Below are 15,212 nucleotides of genomic sequence, written 5' to 3'. Positions count from 1 at the left end.
TGAATACTTTCTACATTGAAATATATATTGATCCCCACAGGCACTAGAGATTCGCAGCATAATTCAGAATCAACTCCTTCGTTAGCAAATATTTCCTACTTGACACAGAAACTGGTTGAGAAACTGTACAGTGGAATGTTTACTGCAGACCCCCGAGAGATTCTTCTATTTATCACAGAGCAGATCATGGGGGTATGTATTGCTAAAGTGATTTGTCCAGCTATTAAAATATTCTGTCAATATTTTGGAAGGTAGCTGTTGGTTACTTAGAAGTTCGAGACTGTAATCAAGGTTCTGTATTATCATCTTTTTTAATTTGATCAGACTGTTGGCTAACCTTCCCTGAAATGCTGCTGCTGAATGGATAATCACACACATACATAAATGTATGTTTGTATGTATATATACATGTACATATGTATATATATGCATATATATATATATATAGTTAAAAGGAGAATCCCTGAATATTTTTGTAATGGGGCATCAAAGCTAAATATTTGAGCAGAACTATGCATTAAGAACCTAACCTTGTAAACTCTTACCTCCATGAGAGATAATCCATTTTTAATGAATTGACATTCATTGCTAAATGAAACTCACATAATCAGAGAATCTGAGGATTGCAGGTCCTCAGGGATTAAATTGTTTTAACTGGAATCCATTCTACAACACCAGTTCAAGGTAACAAAAATGTACTAATAAGTACCTTATATTTGCAAAGTATTATGCTAGGCATTAAGAATATATAAAAACATACTAAGCCATCAAGTTGCTCTATCAAATGTTGAGGTGTGGGGCTTGTATAAATGCATCACAAATAAGTAAATGCAAGAGAATTTCAGGAAGGAGAGAGTGTTAACTGTGATCATTTTTGCCTTTGTTTTACAGGTCATTGAGAATGCTTACTCTCAGAAGGAAGCTCTTCTTAGTGTTTTATATAGCAGTTTAAATAGAGTCATTCTATATTGCCTGTCCAAACCCCAGCAATCACTTTCTGAATGCCTTGGATTACTAAGTATCTTGAATTTTCTCCAAGACCAATGGGACATCATCTTTGCAACATACAATTCAAATACGAGCTTCATCATTTGCTTCATGCACTGTCTTTTTCACATTCATGCAAGAAGGTAAAAGTGTATTGTTAAGAGCCTCATAAAATGACTGTGGAAACAGAAAAGAAGGCACAGGTTGGGGAACAGAGTTGTCAGTGAGAGTAATTCCTGATAATCTGTCTATTCCAGTCACATACACCATTTTATTAAGTGATATCATGGTATATATGTTAAGCTTTTTTTATTTTCTAGTGTTTAGAATGGCTTCTTCTCTGTATGGCCTTAAGAATTGTAATGTGGCTGAATGTTTTCATTTTAATGGATCATGAATATCTAATGATGTCTTTCTGAGATTCTATTTAATCTTTAGTCACTATAGTTCTATTATTGATGTATGAGTTCCATATATTAATCTAATTTGGCATCTAAGACTCAGTATTCTTGATAACATTTCACTTTAGGATTTTTGGCAAAAGATAACAATTCTCTGTGATTTATATTTCATCCAAATCATTTAATGAAATTCTTACAGTATTCCAGCGCTTCTATTTTCTCACATCTGTCTATTCATCTCTGTTTCTCTGTATCTATCTATCTATCTATCTATCTATCTATCTATCTATCTATCTATCTATCTATCTATCTATCTATCTACCTAATACTTACCCACCTGTTTATCCTAGTCCTGCCATTTATTTTCCTCTAATATTATTATGTGATCAACATAGATATAGAACTAGAAAAGAACTTAAAGGTCACCTAATTCAATCTATTCATTTTATAATTGAGGAAATTGAGTTCCAGAAAGGATAAATAACTTATTCCAGGTTACATGCAGAGTAAAGTGCAGGTCTTGTGGCTCCAAATTGAGTGCTCTTCCCATTATACTATGTGATGATGCCTGTCATAATTCCTAGGTGTTATGTGTGAAAACGAGCCAAAATTGAGAAAGAAGCTAGGGATTATTTTTTTTTTATTTCCAGGTCTATGATTCATCTTATGACAATTCAAATGATAACTTGGACTTCTTGTATATGACCTTCTAATCATTTAGAATACACTGTTTCAGTCAGTCAGTAAGCATTAAGCACCTACTGTATGCCAGGCACCCTCATAAGCATTGGTAATATAAAGAGAGGCAAAAGATAGCCTTTGTCCTCTAGGAGGACTCTCACTAATGAGAGAAAACAAACAAAGAAATATGTGGAAACAAGCTATATGCAGGATCAAAAAAAAATTAATAAAATGAATTAAGAGGGGTTGGGAAAGGCTTCCCATAGGAGATGTGATTTTTGTTGTGTCTTGAAGGGAGCCAGAAAAGCAAGGAGGAAGATATAAAGAGGAAGAACATTTCAGACGTGGGAGAAAGCCACCAAAATTGCCTGGGTCTGAAAAATAGAGTATCTTGTTTGTGGAATAGCAAAAAAAAGGCCAGTGTCCCTGAACCAAAGAGTATATGGCAGGGAACAAGATGTAAAAATACTGAAAATGGGAACGGTATATTACAAATACTTTTAACACCAAACAGAGAATTTTATATTTGATCTTGGAGGTGATAGAGAGTCTCTGAAGTTTGAGGATGACATGTTTGGTCCTGTGCTTTAGGAAAATAACTGGACATCAGGCTAAAGAATGGTTTGGAGTAGGGAGAGACTTGATACAGGCAGATCCACCAGTAGACTACTGAAATAATTCAAATGTGTAGTGATGAGAGTATGCTCCAAGGTGGTGTCAGTATCAGAGAAGAGAATGGAGTATATTCAAGAGACATCACAAAGGTAAAAATGACAGGTGTTGGCATCAAAGTGGAGGTGAATGGTGAGAGAGTGAGGAGCTGAGAATGATACCTAGCTTGTGAGAATGGAGGACTGGAAAGATAGTGGAGCCCATGACAGTATAGGAAAGTTTTTATAGGAGATGGAGATGGCTTAGGGAGAAAGATAGTGCTTGCCAGCAGGGCATATTGAATTTAAAAAGTCTACTGGACATCCAGATAGACAGAGATGTCCAAAAGGCAGTTAGAAATGCAAGTTGTGGTCAGCAGTGAGGTTATAAAAGAATAGGTAGATTTGAGATCACCAAGTTAAGTAATATGAAGAGAGAAGAGAAGAGAAGAGGACCCAAGACAGAGTCCTGGCATAAAGTATTAATATAATTTTTTTTATGAATTAAAAAAAATTTGCATTGCAATTTCATTAAAATGAAATCTACCGGGGGCAGCTGGGTAGCTCAGTGGATTGAGAGTAGGTCTAGAGACAGGAGGTCCTGGGTTCAAATCCGGCCTCAGACACTTCCCAGCTGTATGACCCTGGGCAAGTCACTTGACCCCCATTGCCTACCCTTACCACTCTTCCACCTATAAGTCAATACACAGAAGTTAAGGGTTTAAAATTTTAAAAAAATGAAATCTACCAGATTGTTATCCCGTGAATTACAATCTAATGTCTTCTATGTCTTTTTGTCCTTTCTCCATTATGTAATCAGAGATGTAATTAAGTGGATACTTTGAAGAATTGCCTTAGAGAGGACATTTAGAGAGTGATGCTGGCAGTATTTGAAAATGTTATTCCTACCCTCTTTTTCCTTCTCTACCTGGCCTCAAAAGCCTCGATATGAATGGGGAACCTTATTCTGGGTTCCATTTCCTCCCCTGATGGCCAAATCCCTGGAAGCCTTTCTAGTAACGGCACTGAAATATTAGAGTATCTTGCAGGGTTTGGGATGAGCTTGTTTCCACAATAGTGGCTTGCTCCAGACACAAAATTACTAGTAATGTATCTGTCCGCAAAGTTTAGTAAATTCTTAATGGGCAAATTAATGAAATCATTCTCACAATCTGAATTCAATTCTGGAGAAGTTCTTAGCTATGGGTTTGGTTTATGGATTTGTTTTTAAACCTAAAATATCTTAAGGATCTAGACTTGCCTATAGTTTAGCCCGTGTTCTTATAAGTAACGTGTTTCTGTCACTTATCCATGTCACACATTCCCATGACTCTCTGTGGTTAGCAAAATGGCCCCTTAAGACATATATTTTTTCTTTTGGAAAAAATAAGAGAATCTTCTGATGTGCTAGTTTTATTATTATCATTATTATCATTATTATTTCAATATTAGAACCTGAAAGGGACTAATTAGAATTGGGGGAAATACAAAGTAATTTTTTTCAATTCTTCAAAATATATTCTTTTTTGTTTTAAGCTATCTTTTAAAAATTATTGTGATGAGGTGCTTAGGAACTTCCTATAGCAATATGTAGCCATAACTTCTATGAAATTTTGAGTCTAAGAATATTGCCTAGGGGACTTGGAGGTTAAGATTCACCCTAAGTCACACAACTATATGATGTATAATAGATGGACCTTACACCCAGGCTTTCTCACCTCAAAAGTCAACTCATTAACTATTACATGATTCTTTTCTGAGTCATTCTCATTATTTAATTTAAATGAATTAACTTTTCCATTTTAAGGTTTCAGGGATTTTCTAGAAGTACAAAGGTATTAATGATAAGGGGAGGTGAGACCACAAAATCACAATAAAGAAACTGAGCTCTTCCTTGATAATCTCTTGTTGGCTCCAGTTATCCAGAGGGATTCGGATTAGAACCCAAACCAAGGATGAGTCCTTATCACCAAGTCTTCCTTTCTCCATATGAAGATATGAGAGAACAAGGAGAGGACGGTCTTCCAAGTTTAAGTGACGGTAATGTATTTTACTTGTTATTAACTTTGGTGGGGGAATAAGAAGGGAGGTGGAGGAAGGCAGAGATGAGTGACATGGCTTTTTAAGATTCTTGTGAATAGCTTATCTTTCCCCAGAAAAAAAGATCAAAGACTTGATAAATGTTTGAAAGAACAGCAAAGGGAGAGATATACGAGTTATGCAAGGATAAATAAATTAATTCTAGGTGAGAAGTAGATGAAGCATATCTAGAACACAGTGAAAAGTGAATAAATAATCTTAGTTCATGGAAATCTTTGCCACAAAATAGTTTAATAGAATGTGTTGAGAGACATGTTTGTCTTAGACTACATCTCATTAAGTTGTTAGTGTATTAAAAGGATCTCACAACAAAAGGATCTTTCATAAGATTGCTTTCTGTCATAGACCTTTAAATGCATGCCAATTGTAGTCTAAATGTGGGATCAGAATAGAAAAAGGGACCTGTATCCTAGGAATTATTCCCACACACTATCTTGAAGTAGTCACTGAATATTACCTCAGTTTTCTAAACAGTAAAATAGAGTTGGGTATGGTGATTGCATTTTTTATTTGAGATTCAAATAATAAAAAGCTATGTTTCTAGAAGATAATTCTTTTGTGGGGGTATTATTTTATTCCATAAACTTGGAAACTATCAAGAGAAATACATATTCAGTAAATAAAATAAAAATTATATTATATACAAAACTATAAAGGCCAAATTATTTACCTTTTTTTCTTAACATGTATATTCACTTTGGGTAGCAAAAAAGATGAAAATAACAACAAAAGTCTTCCATCACAGTGTGAAAATGTTGAATTATACTCACTTAAAATGACATTTTTTTAAACCCTTACCTTCCATCTTAGAATCAATACTGGGTATTGGTTCTAAAGCAGAAGAGTGGTAAGGGCTAGGCAGTGGGGGTCAAGTGACTTGCCCAGGGTCACACAGCTGGGAAGTGTCTGAGGTCAGATTTGAACCTAGGACCTCCCATCTCTGGGCCTGGCTCTCAATCCACTGAGCCAACCAGCTGCCCCCTAAAATGACTTTTTAAAAAGATTCTTATTTGATCTGACTCTCTTTCCTTATATTGTGTATTCTCAAACCTAATTTGAAGGATTGGACACAATTGAAAAATGACTAAACAATAAGAATAAGAGTACCTTTATAACATCATAGATTTCATTATCTTAAAGATCATCTGATTTTTCATTTTCATTTTATAGATAAGGAAACTGAAGCCTAGAGAAATTTAGTGACTTATCCCATATTATAAAGGTTACAAGTGGAAAAATCAGAACTGGAACCAAGGTCCTGGAGCCCTAAGTCAGATTCTCATTGGACTTGTGTCTGATTCTTTTTTTTTTTTTTGAAGACTTGCTTGTAACTATTTTGATTTCATTGTCTTCTTCTAAGTTTAGGTCTTGATCTTCCCTGTCACTGTACTAGCTTTTTATAGTCAGATTTTTTTTATTTACTTATTTTTGCACCGTTTTTCTTGATTTTGAACCTCCTGTTGTAGCTGGTCTCTGTTCCCACTGTGGGTAGAGGATGGAGAAGAGCCACAGTCTCAAGGTTCAGTCTTCTTTTAAAGCGGCATGATCTGGGGAAAGGTGTTGTCACTGCTCTCCTGTTCTGAACTCTGGTCCGTATCTAAGAAGGGCCCTTGATCCCTTGCAATTGAAATTAGTACTGTTCTTCAGGGTCCCTGATCCCTCAGGACAAGAAGCAATATTGTTCCTTAGGGTCCCTGATCATTTGTGACCAAAAGCAATACTGGCCCCTCAAAGTTTCCACTCCTTTTTCACTGAAAGTATTTCTCTCCACTCTTGATCTAAAAGTCGGTTTGGACAATAGAATTGCCAAACAGCATCTGGTCCTGTGTCCAGCGGAAGCACAGAAGTCCCTCATAGTCTCATTCTCATCCCTTGCCAGATCTTCTTCCCATCTTTGGCTTGAAAGCTACTGATTCTGCTACTGCTTCTGTCACAACCACCTGCTCTCATCGTTGGTGTTTAGTTCATGTAGATTTTCAGACTAGTCTCTACCCAGTAAAACACTTCTCTCTTTCTGATTTCCTAAGTTGTCCTGAACAGAAAGAGTGATTATTCTGACCCTTTGTTGACTTTTCCCCTCCACAATTCAATTTGAGGAGTTATTTTAAAGTTGTTTGGAGGGGAATGTTGGGAGTGCTCTGGTGAGTGGTTTCTCTATTCTACTATCTTGGTTCCACCCCTGGACTTTGCCAATATGAATTTATTTTTTAAAGTGTAATTGATAGCTTTTGTTTTGATGTTATATTTTCTCTAACTATTCCCTTCAATCAACTAATCAATCGAAAAGCATTTATTAAGTGCTCTTTGTGTGCTGTGCTAAACTCCAGAGATGTAAATAAAAACAAAAATCTCCACTGCCCTCAAGAAGCTCATTTTCTATTGAGGGGCAACATGCAAATAACAGGTCCATAGAAGATACATTTAGAGTAAATGAATAGTAACCTTTTAGAGAAAGGTATTAACTTAAGAGAACCAAGAAAAATCCTCATATAAAAAAAGATTTCAAAAGAAAAACCAACTGAAACATCAGTAATATCTGGCAGCACAATAACAGTTTATCTTCATCATGGATGACAGTGGAAATGCCACATTTGGTCTGTAACACTTCAGGCCACAGTGTACTATATGGGGATATGAAATGGCACTAAAGAAAACACAGTTAGGAATAGCTTCTAGGTCAAAGCAATCACACAAAGGATAAATCTGTGCTCACAGCAAAATAGTTTTCAATGTATTTAAGGAATATTTTTATAGGGCATCAGAAAGTGGGAAAGATAGAAAATAACTGGAATAAGTTGTGGATGCTATTCCTCCCAAAAAATGTTATCTCAAGAACATTAGTAAGCACTGACCCACATATCTACTTTCTCATTTCTATAATCTCTTGATGAGAATGATCTAAATCTGTATTTAGGACATCTTTGATAAAAAATAGGAGAGAGAAATGGGCAGCCTTTAACAGATGGTTTTCCACAGACTATCCATTGTCACAGGCACAAAATTGATTAAGCTGCAGGGAATGCAAGATATCATTTCATCTACTGTTTGCCAGTTATGGAGGGAAAAATAATAGTGTAGAATAAAAACTTCATTTTTCTTCTCCAACAAAGATTAGAGAACACTGTATATATTTTCAGATTGTTTTTAATGTTGATTAGCTTTGGTGATTTTTTTCTCTTTTTTACCCCATTTTTTTCTTTTTCTTTAAAAAAATTATAATTATATAAGATGACTTTCCAGAAGAGGGAAGGACAAGGAGAAATAAAAACAAATGATCCGTAAAAATCTATTAAAAAAAAAAAGATATAGAATGCTAACAGGAGTCAATCCTCATTAAAGAAAGCAGGCCTTAGGACAGAAGTTTTGAACATAAAAGGGTTTAGTCCTGTCACCCTGCAAAACTTGGGAGTTCCCAGGAATCAAATCAAAATGTACTTGGAAAATGTTCAACTAAATAAATTTTAAAAAACCACACATCATAGAAAATGTTCATTTGTTGTTTTATAAGTCAAAACCATTTTTATTTGAGTTTGAAGCTACTTTCTAGTCCATGTTATTTGACCACAGATTACATATGATAGTGGGCAAATTACTTGATTTCTCAGTCGTCACAAACAAACAATTCCATAAATAACTTATGGAAAGGACGTTGATTATCATGCAACAATACCTGCCTTTGAATTCTTTGCCTTTTTTGAATGCTTTCATAAATTATTTCTCTTACTTTCTTTTTTTTTCTAGTTCAACATGGCATTCGGAAAACAGTCCTTGACCTCTGGCACCAACTCATGCATCAGAGGCGGCAATCTCTAGAGGATACCTTCAAGATGGACCTCTCCGTAAAGCCTGGCGAGAGCGAAGTTAAGATTGAAAACGTCACGCCTCTGTGGGAAGAGACGACTCTCAAGTCTTGGCAACATTATTTAGGTCTTTCCTCTAAGCCTATTTCTGCTAGCCAGGGTACCCCTGATCATAAAGCCCAATAAGTAGTTCATGAGGAGCTAAATACAGGCTTTCCTTGCGTAGGTACTGTATCTTTTCTGACCAATGGTAGAGAGCAAAGGCATTTACCAATGGAGTTTTTCCTAACCATGAGAGCCTTCTGAAGTTTTATAGCCCTTTCTTTACCAAGAACAGATGGGCGAGACATTAAGAGTGAGCAATAGTAGAAATCTAAGAGTCTAGCCAATCAATCCCATTTAAGACACCTCCCTCAAATGAACAGGGACTTTAACACCCAGGGGAACCGAAGCACTGACATACAGGAACTGGATGCAGGCTTATCTCATTATTCATGTATTTTGGCATCAGATTTCTCAAATTCTCCCTCCTCTGCTAATTAATATGGCAAAGTGCATCATATAAGGAAAGAAAAAGGAATAATATTTCTTTGTTTCCATAAAATATTGAACCATAATGTAAAAGCAATGTTTAGTGAGCCCTTCAAATGAATGCAGAGACGTGTTTAAATATAAAGGCTTCGAAAAATAATGGACATTAATGCACTTTAAAGGAAGAACTTCATTTACAAGTAAAGAAAAGATCATAACATGCTATATTCTTATAAAACTCTTTGCAAATTTTATTCTATATAAATGATAACTATTGCTATTGTTATTGATTTTTTATCTATTAATATATACATGGAGAGAAACGTATATGTAAGGAAATTATTTTTATCTAGTGTAGTAAGTACTTACTATATTGTACCAAGTACAATACAAGGTGCTGGGGATACAAAGAAAGAGAAAACTGGATCCTGCCTTCAGGACTTTCCATTCTAACGTAGGAGACAAATATGAAAATAAATAGGCATATAAAAGACACAAACATAATAAACTGAAGGTAATCATGGAGATGAAGGTATGAATATCTAGAGGGACCAGAAAGGGCTTCCTGCTGAAGGATAGAATCGAGCTGTGTTTTGAAGGAAGGGAGGAAGTGCAAAAGTGGGAGAAATGGAGATAAGAGCATCTTGGGTTTATATTGGTAGGAGAGATGGGCCATGCGAACACACAGGGATAGTGGCAGGTAGGTAGCACAGTAAACAGTGCTCCAGACCTGGAGTCAAGAGGATCTGTGTTCAAATGTGACTTCAGACCCTTTCTAGCTGTGTGACCCTGGGCAAATCACTTAAGCCTGATTGTCTAGCCTTTGCCTTTCTCGCTTACAACTAGTACTAAGACAGAAGGTAATGAAATACCTAATAAATAAAATAAATATAGTATATATAATGAATATAAATAAAAGAAATAAAATAATTTTTAAAAACAGTGATAGAAGGCAGGAAAGTTTTCCCTATAGAGCAGCAAATAATCCAGTGAAGTTGGATTGTACTGTGGTACATATGTAGAGGGGACTAAGATACAAGAAGATGGGAAAGGTAAAAAGGAGATAAGTTGTGAATTACTTTAATGGTCAGAGTTTTATCTGATCCTGAGGGCAATAGGGATAACTATTGGCTCAGAATACCAGGTATTCTTGTATCTTGGTATCAGGAAGACTTAAGTTCATATTCAACCTCAGGCATGTACTAGCCGTGTGATCCTGGGAAAGTTCCTTAACCGCTATTTGCCTCAGTTTTCTCATCTGAAAAATGGGAATAATAATAATAAGACCTACCTCCAAGGGTTGATATGAGGATCCAGTGAAATAATACTTGTATGAAAGTGCTTAACACAGTACCTAGCATATACTGAGTGCTATATAAATATTGATTTTTTTATTATTAATAGAATTCCATTGAAATGTATTGGGTAAGGAAGTGATATGGTCACAGACATTTACTTCAGGAAGATCTCTGATAGCTGAGTGAGGATGGAGTGGAATGGGGAGACACCTGAGGCAGGTGAACAATTAAAAGCTATTAACAATGATCCAAGTGAGAGGAATTGGAGTTAGAAGTGAATGATGACTGAATGGATAGAGAGAAGGGGTCATAGATGAGGGATGGGGGGAAACAAAAAGATTTGCCAATAGATTGGAAATGTGGGGTAAAGGATAGTGAAATAATGAGAATAATCCTGAAGTTGCAAATGTGCTGAAGGGGAGGATGGAGGCTCTCTCAACAGAAATTTGGAAAACAAATATGATGGAATAGAAAGACTAACCAATTAGTTGGGAGGTTGATAAATGTGTCAACCTGAATGTGTGCCCTGGAGGAGTACAGTAAAGATTGATTCACTCTTTCATTTCAGAGGTTCAGAGAAGTAACAACAAAAATAACACTAACAAAATAATAATAACAACATTTATAAACTTTTATTTCAGACAGTTCATTAATTTAAGATTATCCCTCTCTATAATATCTACCAAGCTGTATGAATTCTATTCCCTTCCTGTTACATCGGATGTGTTGCTTTTTTTCTTTTCTCAATAGCATCTGAAAAGAAGATGCTGGCAAGCAAGTCAAATACTGCACATCAAAGCAAAGCCTCCAGCTGGAGTGAAAGCTGGTCATCAGCAATGAAGTTGATTCCAGGAAGGCAAACAAAGGAAACTGAGTGCAAATCTGAGGTAACTTCAAACTTCATTGTAGCTTACCTACTCCTATTGATATCTTTGGATTTTTCTTGAAAATCTTTGATATTAATTTTGCACAAGTATAGAAAAGCATGGGGACAGTGAGTAGAAAATCTTCTGGAAGCCAGGGAGATCTGAGTTCAAGTTCTGTGCCAACTCAGTAGAACTAAGTTGAAGAGAAGGTGCTGATCCACATTGTAAGAGGGAGTTTGTTCATTGATATCCTTATATCAATATTAATTTCAATATAGATAGATAGATATAACTAGATGTATATATAGATATAGATATATCCTTCATAGAATCCTTACTATATTCATGAAATTTCTAACTGTAGAAACACACTATTATTTTCTTGGAAGGGGTATAGCAAGATTCCATCCAAATACTCTGCTCCTTTTATAAGAGAAAAAAATTGTATCATTATAATATGCTTGCTTTACAGTTTCCTTTCTTATTTCCAAAAGATGCCATTGTCTCCTTCTTCATTGTTAATCTCTAAGAGATCAGATTTTTCAGTTTGGCTTTGACTGAGGTTGAATGTGAATGGCTGGAATCATCTTAGATTCAATTGGATGGTCATCAGAAAGGCAAATGACCTAGATCACTTCCAGTCATTCCTTCTTAGGAATGAGCTATGAGGTTTTTATAGTGCTGATGTAGGCTATCAAAAATAGTCTTATAAATAATGTCATATTAAAACAATGCTGTGATTTAATGGAGGATTGGTGGACCTGATAAATATGTATAGCTAGCAGGCTTTTTACCAGTTCTATTTGCATTTTCTTACGTACTTTGAACAAGTGTATGTATACATGTATAGTATATACACACATATTTTATATAGGTATGCATATATACATATACATATATAGGTGTGTATGTATGTATGTATATATAGAGAGAGAGAGAAAGAGAGGGAGGGAGAGAGAGGGGTCAAGAGAGAGAGGAAGGGGTTGAGAGAGAGAGAAAGGGAGAAGGAGGTTGAGAGAGAGAAGAGAGAGAGAAGAGAAAGAGAGAGAGAGAGAGAGAGAGAGAGAGAGAGAGAGAGAGAGAGAGAGAGACAGAGAGAGANAGAGAGAGAGAGAGAGAGAGAGAGAGAGAGAGAGAGAGAGAGAGAGAAACAGAGAGAGAGAGAGAAACTGTGTGCTATAACACATATATAGACATTGGCCTAGAAGGTTTTAATGGATATTATATGTAAGAAGGACTAATTCAGTCAGTCAAACAATAAGCATTTGTTTGGTGCTTATTATGTACCAGGCAATGGGTTAAGTGATAGGGATACAAATAAAATCAGAAAGACAGTTCTTGTCCACATTTCAATTGATGAGCTTCAATTTTGTTTTCAGTCTTGTGCTACCACAAACATGCTATGGCAAATATGTTAGTAGATGTAAGATCTTTCTTTTCATCATTGGTCTTTTTGTCACCTTTTTCAATTTGTTGTTTGTAATGTAAAAACTAAGTTTTTTAATTTACCTTTCTCTTAGGAATTTGGATAATTCTTAAATATGATGAACAGATTGCAATTCTTTTTTGAAAACTATTCTTATCTATTGACTACTTATGTATTTGAGAAATGACCATTTTCCATTTTGTTAGATGTCACTGGACTTTAATGATTCTATGTTTGGTGACCAATAGGAAAATGGGAAAATCGAATTTTCTTCATAAATTTGAAGGAAATGTTTAAAATAATCTTTGTAATGTTTATTTAATGTCTCACTTTACTCGACATTTAAGAGTGGTGAAGATCATGACATTGAATACATATTTGTGATTATTCCCCATATTGGTATATTGTGTGAAATTCCATGTGCATCCAAGTTTGTGTGTTTTGGGATGGTGGTCCTAGGAGAGGCATTATATTGTCTCTAAAGGGCTGAGTTTAGACTCAGGAAGATCTATGTTCAAGTCCTGACTCAGACAAAGGCTAACTATTGTCAAATTATGAAATCTTTCAGTGCTCCGGATATATTAAAATTATTAAATTATAGTGGAATTGTTGAACTGAATCATTGGAGAAAAATTATACATTAGAAGTTTAATATACTGCATCCATAATAAAAATCATAATTCCATATGCCTTCTGCCCTCTTCACTGTACCCACACAGATCTCAGTGTGCATGTGTGCAAGTACATTTATACATGTCTGATTATACATACATACACACATATGCCCCTCAAAACAAAACACCTGGAACAATAAGTTTAAGCAGCTAGTAATGAACAAGAATGAATTTCTGTATACATAAAATTAGACACAACAAGAAAATTGTCTTCTATAAATCAATCAGTAAACCTTTTTTAAAAGCCTACTGTGGGCTAAACACTCTGCTAAGCATTGAGGACCAAAACAAAAATAAAATAATCCCTATCCTCAAGGATCATGTATCCAACCAGGGAAGAAACATGTAGCCATAAAAGTATATACTAAATGACCACAAGATTTCTGATGTTGTTATTCTATGAATTTTTAAAAAATAATTCTCAGGGAAGTTGTATGGTATTCTGGTCCAGGTCTGACTCAGGAGAGTCCCTTGGTAGTTTAGGATCTCTATAGGAATGAAATGGTACACATGTAAGTCATTTAGCAGTTAACAATAAGAGATTTACTTAGCTGAAGCAGGATAATCCATAAGGAAAGGCAATCAGAATTTATTCCATTTCTTCGTGCCCCTATTTGGGATTTTCTCAGCAAGATACTGGAGTAGTTTGCCATTTCCTTCTCCAGCTCATTTTATGGATGAGGAAACTAAGGCAAAGGAGATTTAGTGACTTCTCCAGAATCACATAAACTAGTGAGTATCTGAGACTGGATTTGAACACATGAACACGAGTCTTCCCGGTTCCAAACCCATTGTACTACCCACTATGCCACCTGGATAGCCATTCAGGGGATCTGGATATAATTCAGAGAGGATACGTCCCCTCACCTAAGTTATTAACTGTGACTTATCAGTCAAGTATTAGAACATTGCCAGAACTCTTTGTGGCTGCTTTGTACTCACCAAGAAGCAGTCAGTAGCCTAAACCTTTATTCCTCAGATGCAACTAAAACTTGGGAATGGCCTCGATATCTTTTAAGGGAATATTAGCCTAACTTGCATGGTGGAATGAAATGGGATGTTAGGATGTTGCTTCTACCACTTGTAGCATATTAAATGAAGTGTCAGATTTAGAAGTGAACCAGGGTTCAAACTTCTGACATTATGATCATAGGAAAATTATTTAACCCGTCTGGCATTTAAGCAACTCTTTGATAATTGATGTTATAGACAGGTTATTATCATCTGCTTTTATGGAGTTTCCTTAGTTATGAAATCACTGAATTTTGGCATTTTGTTTCTCTGTTTTTTCCTTTGAATAAGAAGGTAATTTTTCAGGTAACAAGATGACATGTCTGTTCTTAGGCAGTTTTTCACTAATTATAGAAGGATCTGGTTCACTCTAGACCATCATTAGATCTTCACCACCACCCCCTCCTGAGATCAGAGCTACGATTTCCCTGGAGCAGGAAGTTCCCATTGAAGGAATTATTCTCTCCCAGGGTACATTGAGAAATTGTTCTGTACTTATATTCTTAGAGACTGATCTGTGGCACTGAAAGTTTAAAGTAATTCCCCAAGATTCACAGACATTATATTTGTATCAAAAGCTGGACTTGTACTTAGATTTCCTGATTCCAAAGCTAGGTCTCTTGGGAGGCACTGCCCCATGGCTAATCCTGGTTCTTCTTCAGGACTTTTCCAAATGCCTTATCCAGTCTCTTAGTCATTGCTGTGACACCTGGCCTTGTTGATACCCCACCTGGGGCTCATTTGTTGAACTTGGTGATATTATTTCCAATAGAAATAATGGCTAACA

The 15,212-nt window shown here is 35.7% G+C and overlaps 1 protein-coding gene across 1 annotated transcript in view; it reads left to right on the top strand.

Moving 5' to 3' along the window:
* The window catches only part of WDFY4 (WDFY family member 4), a 403,065-nt gene that overhangs the window by 180,274 nt on the left and 207,579 nt on the right, over positions 1-15,212 (top strand). Inside the window, exons 35-39 of the mRNA XM_044665777.1 lie at positions 41-192; positions 892-1,130; positions 4,638-4,759; positions 8,561-8,746; positions 11,199-11,335. Of these exons, the coding sequence (XP_044521712.1) occupies positions 41-192; positions 892-1,130; positions 4,638-4,759; positions 8,561-8,746; positions 11,199-11,335 (836 nt within the window). The remainder of the gene's footprint in view (positions 1-40; positions 193-891; positions 1,131-4,637; positions 4,760-8,560; positions 8,747-11,198; positions 11,336-15,212) is intronic.

The sequence above is a fragment of the Gracilinanus agilis genome, chromosome 2 (genome assembly GCF_016433145.1).
Source record: "Gracilinanus agilis isolate LMUSP501 chromosome 2, AgileGrace, whole genome shotgun sequence".
Taxonomy (NCBI): Eukaryota; Metazoa; Chordata; class Mammalia; order Didelphimorphia; family Didelphidae; genus Gracilinanus; species Gracilinanus agilis.
The sequence above is the reverse complement of the archived record's forward strand: the minus strand, read 5'-3'. Positions and strand labels throughout refer to the sequence as shown.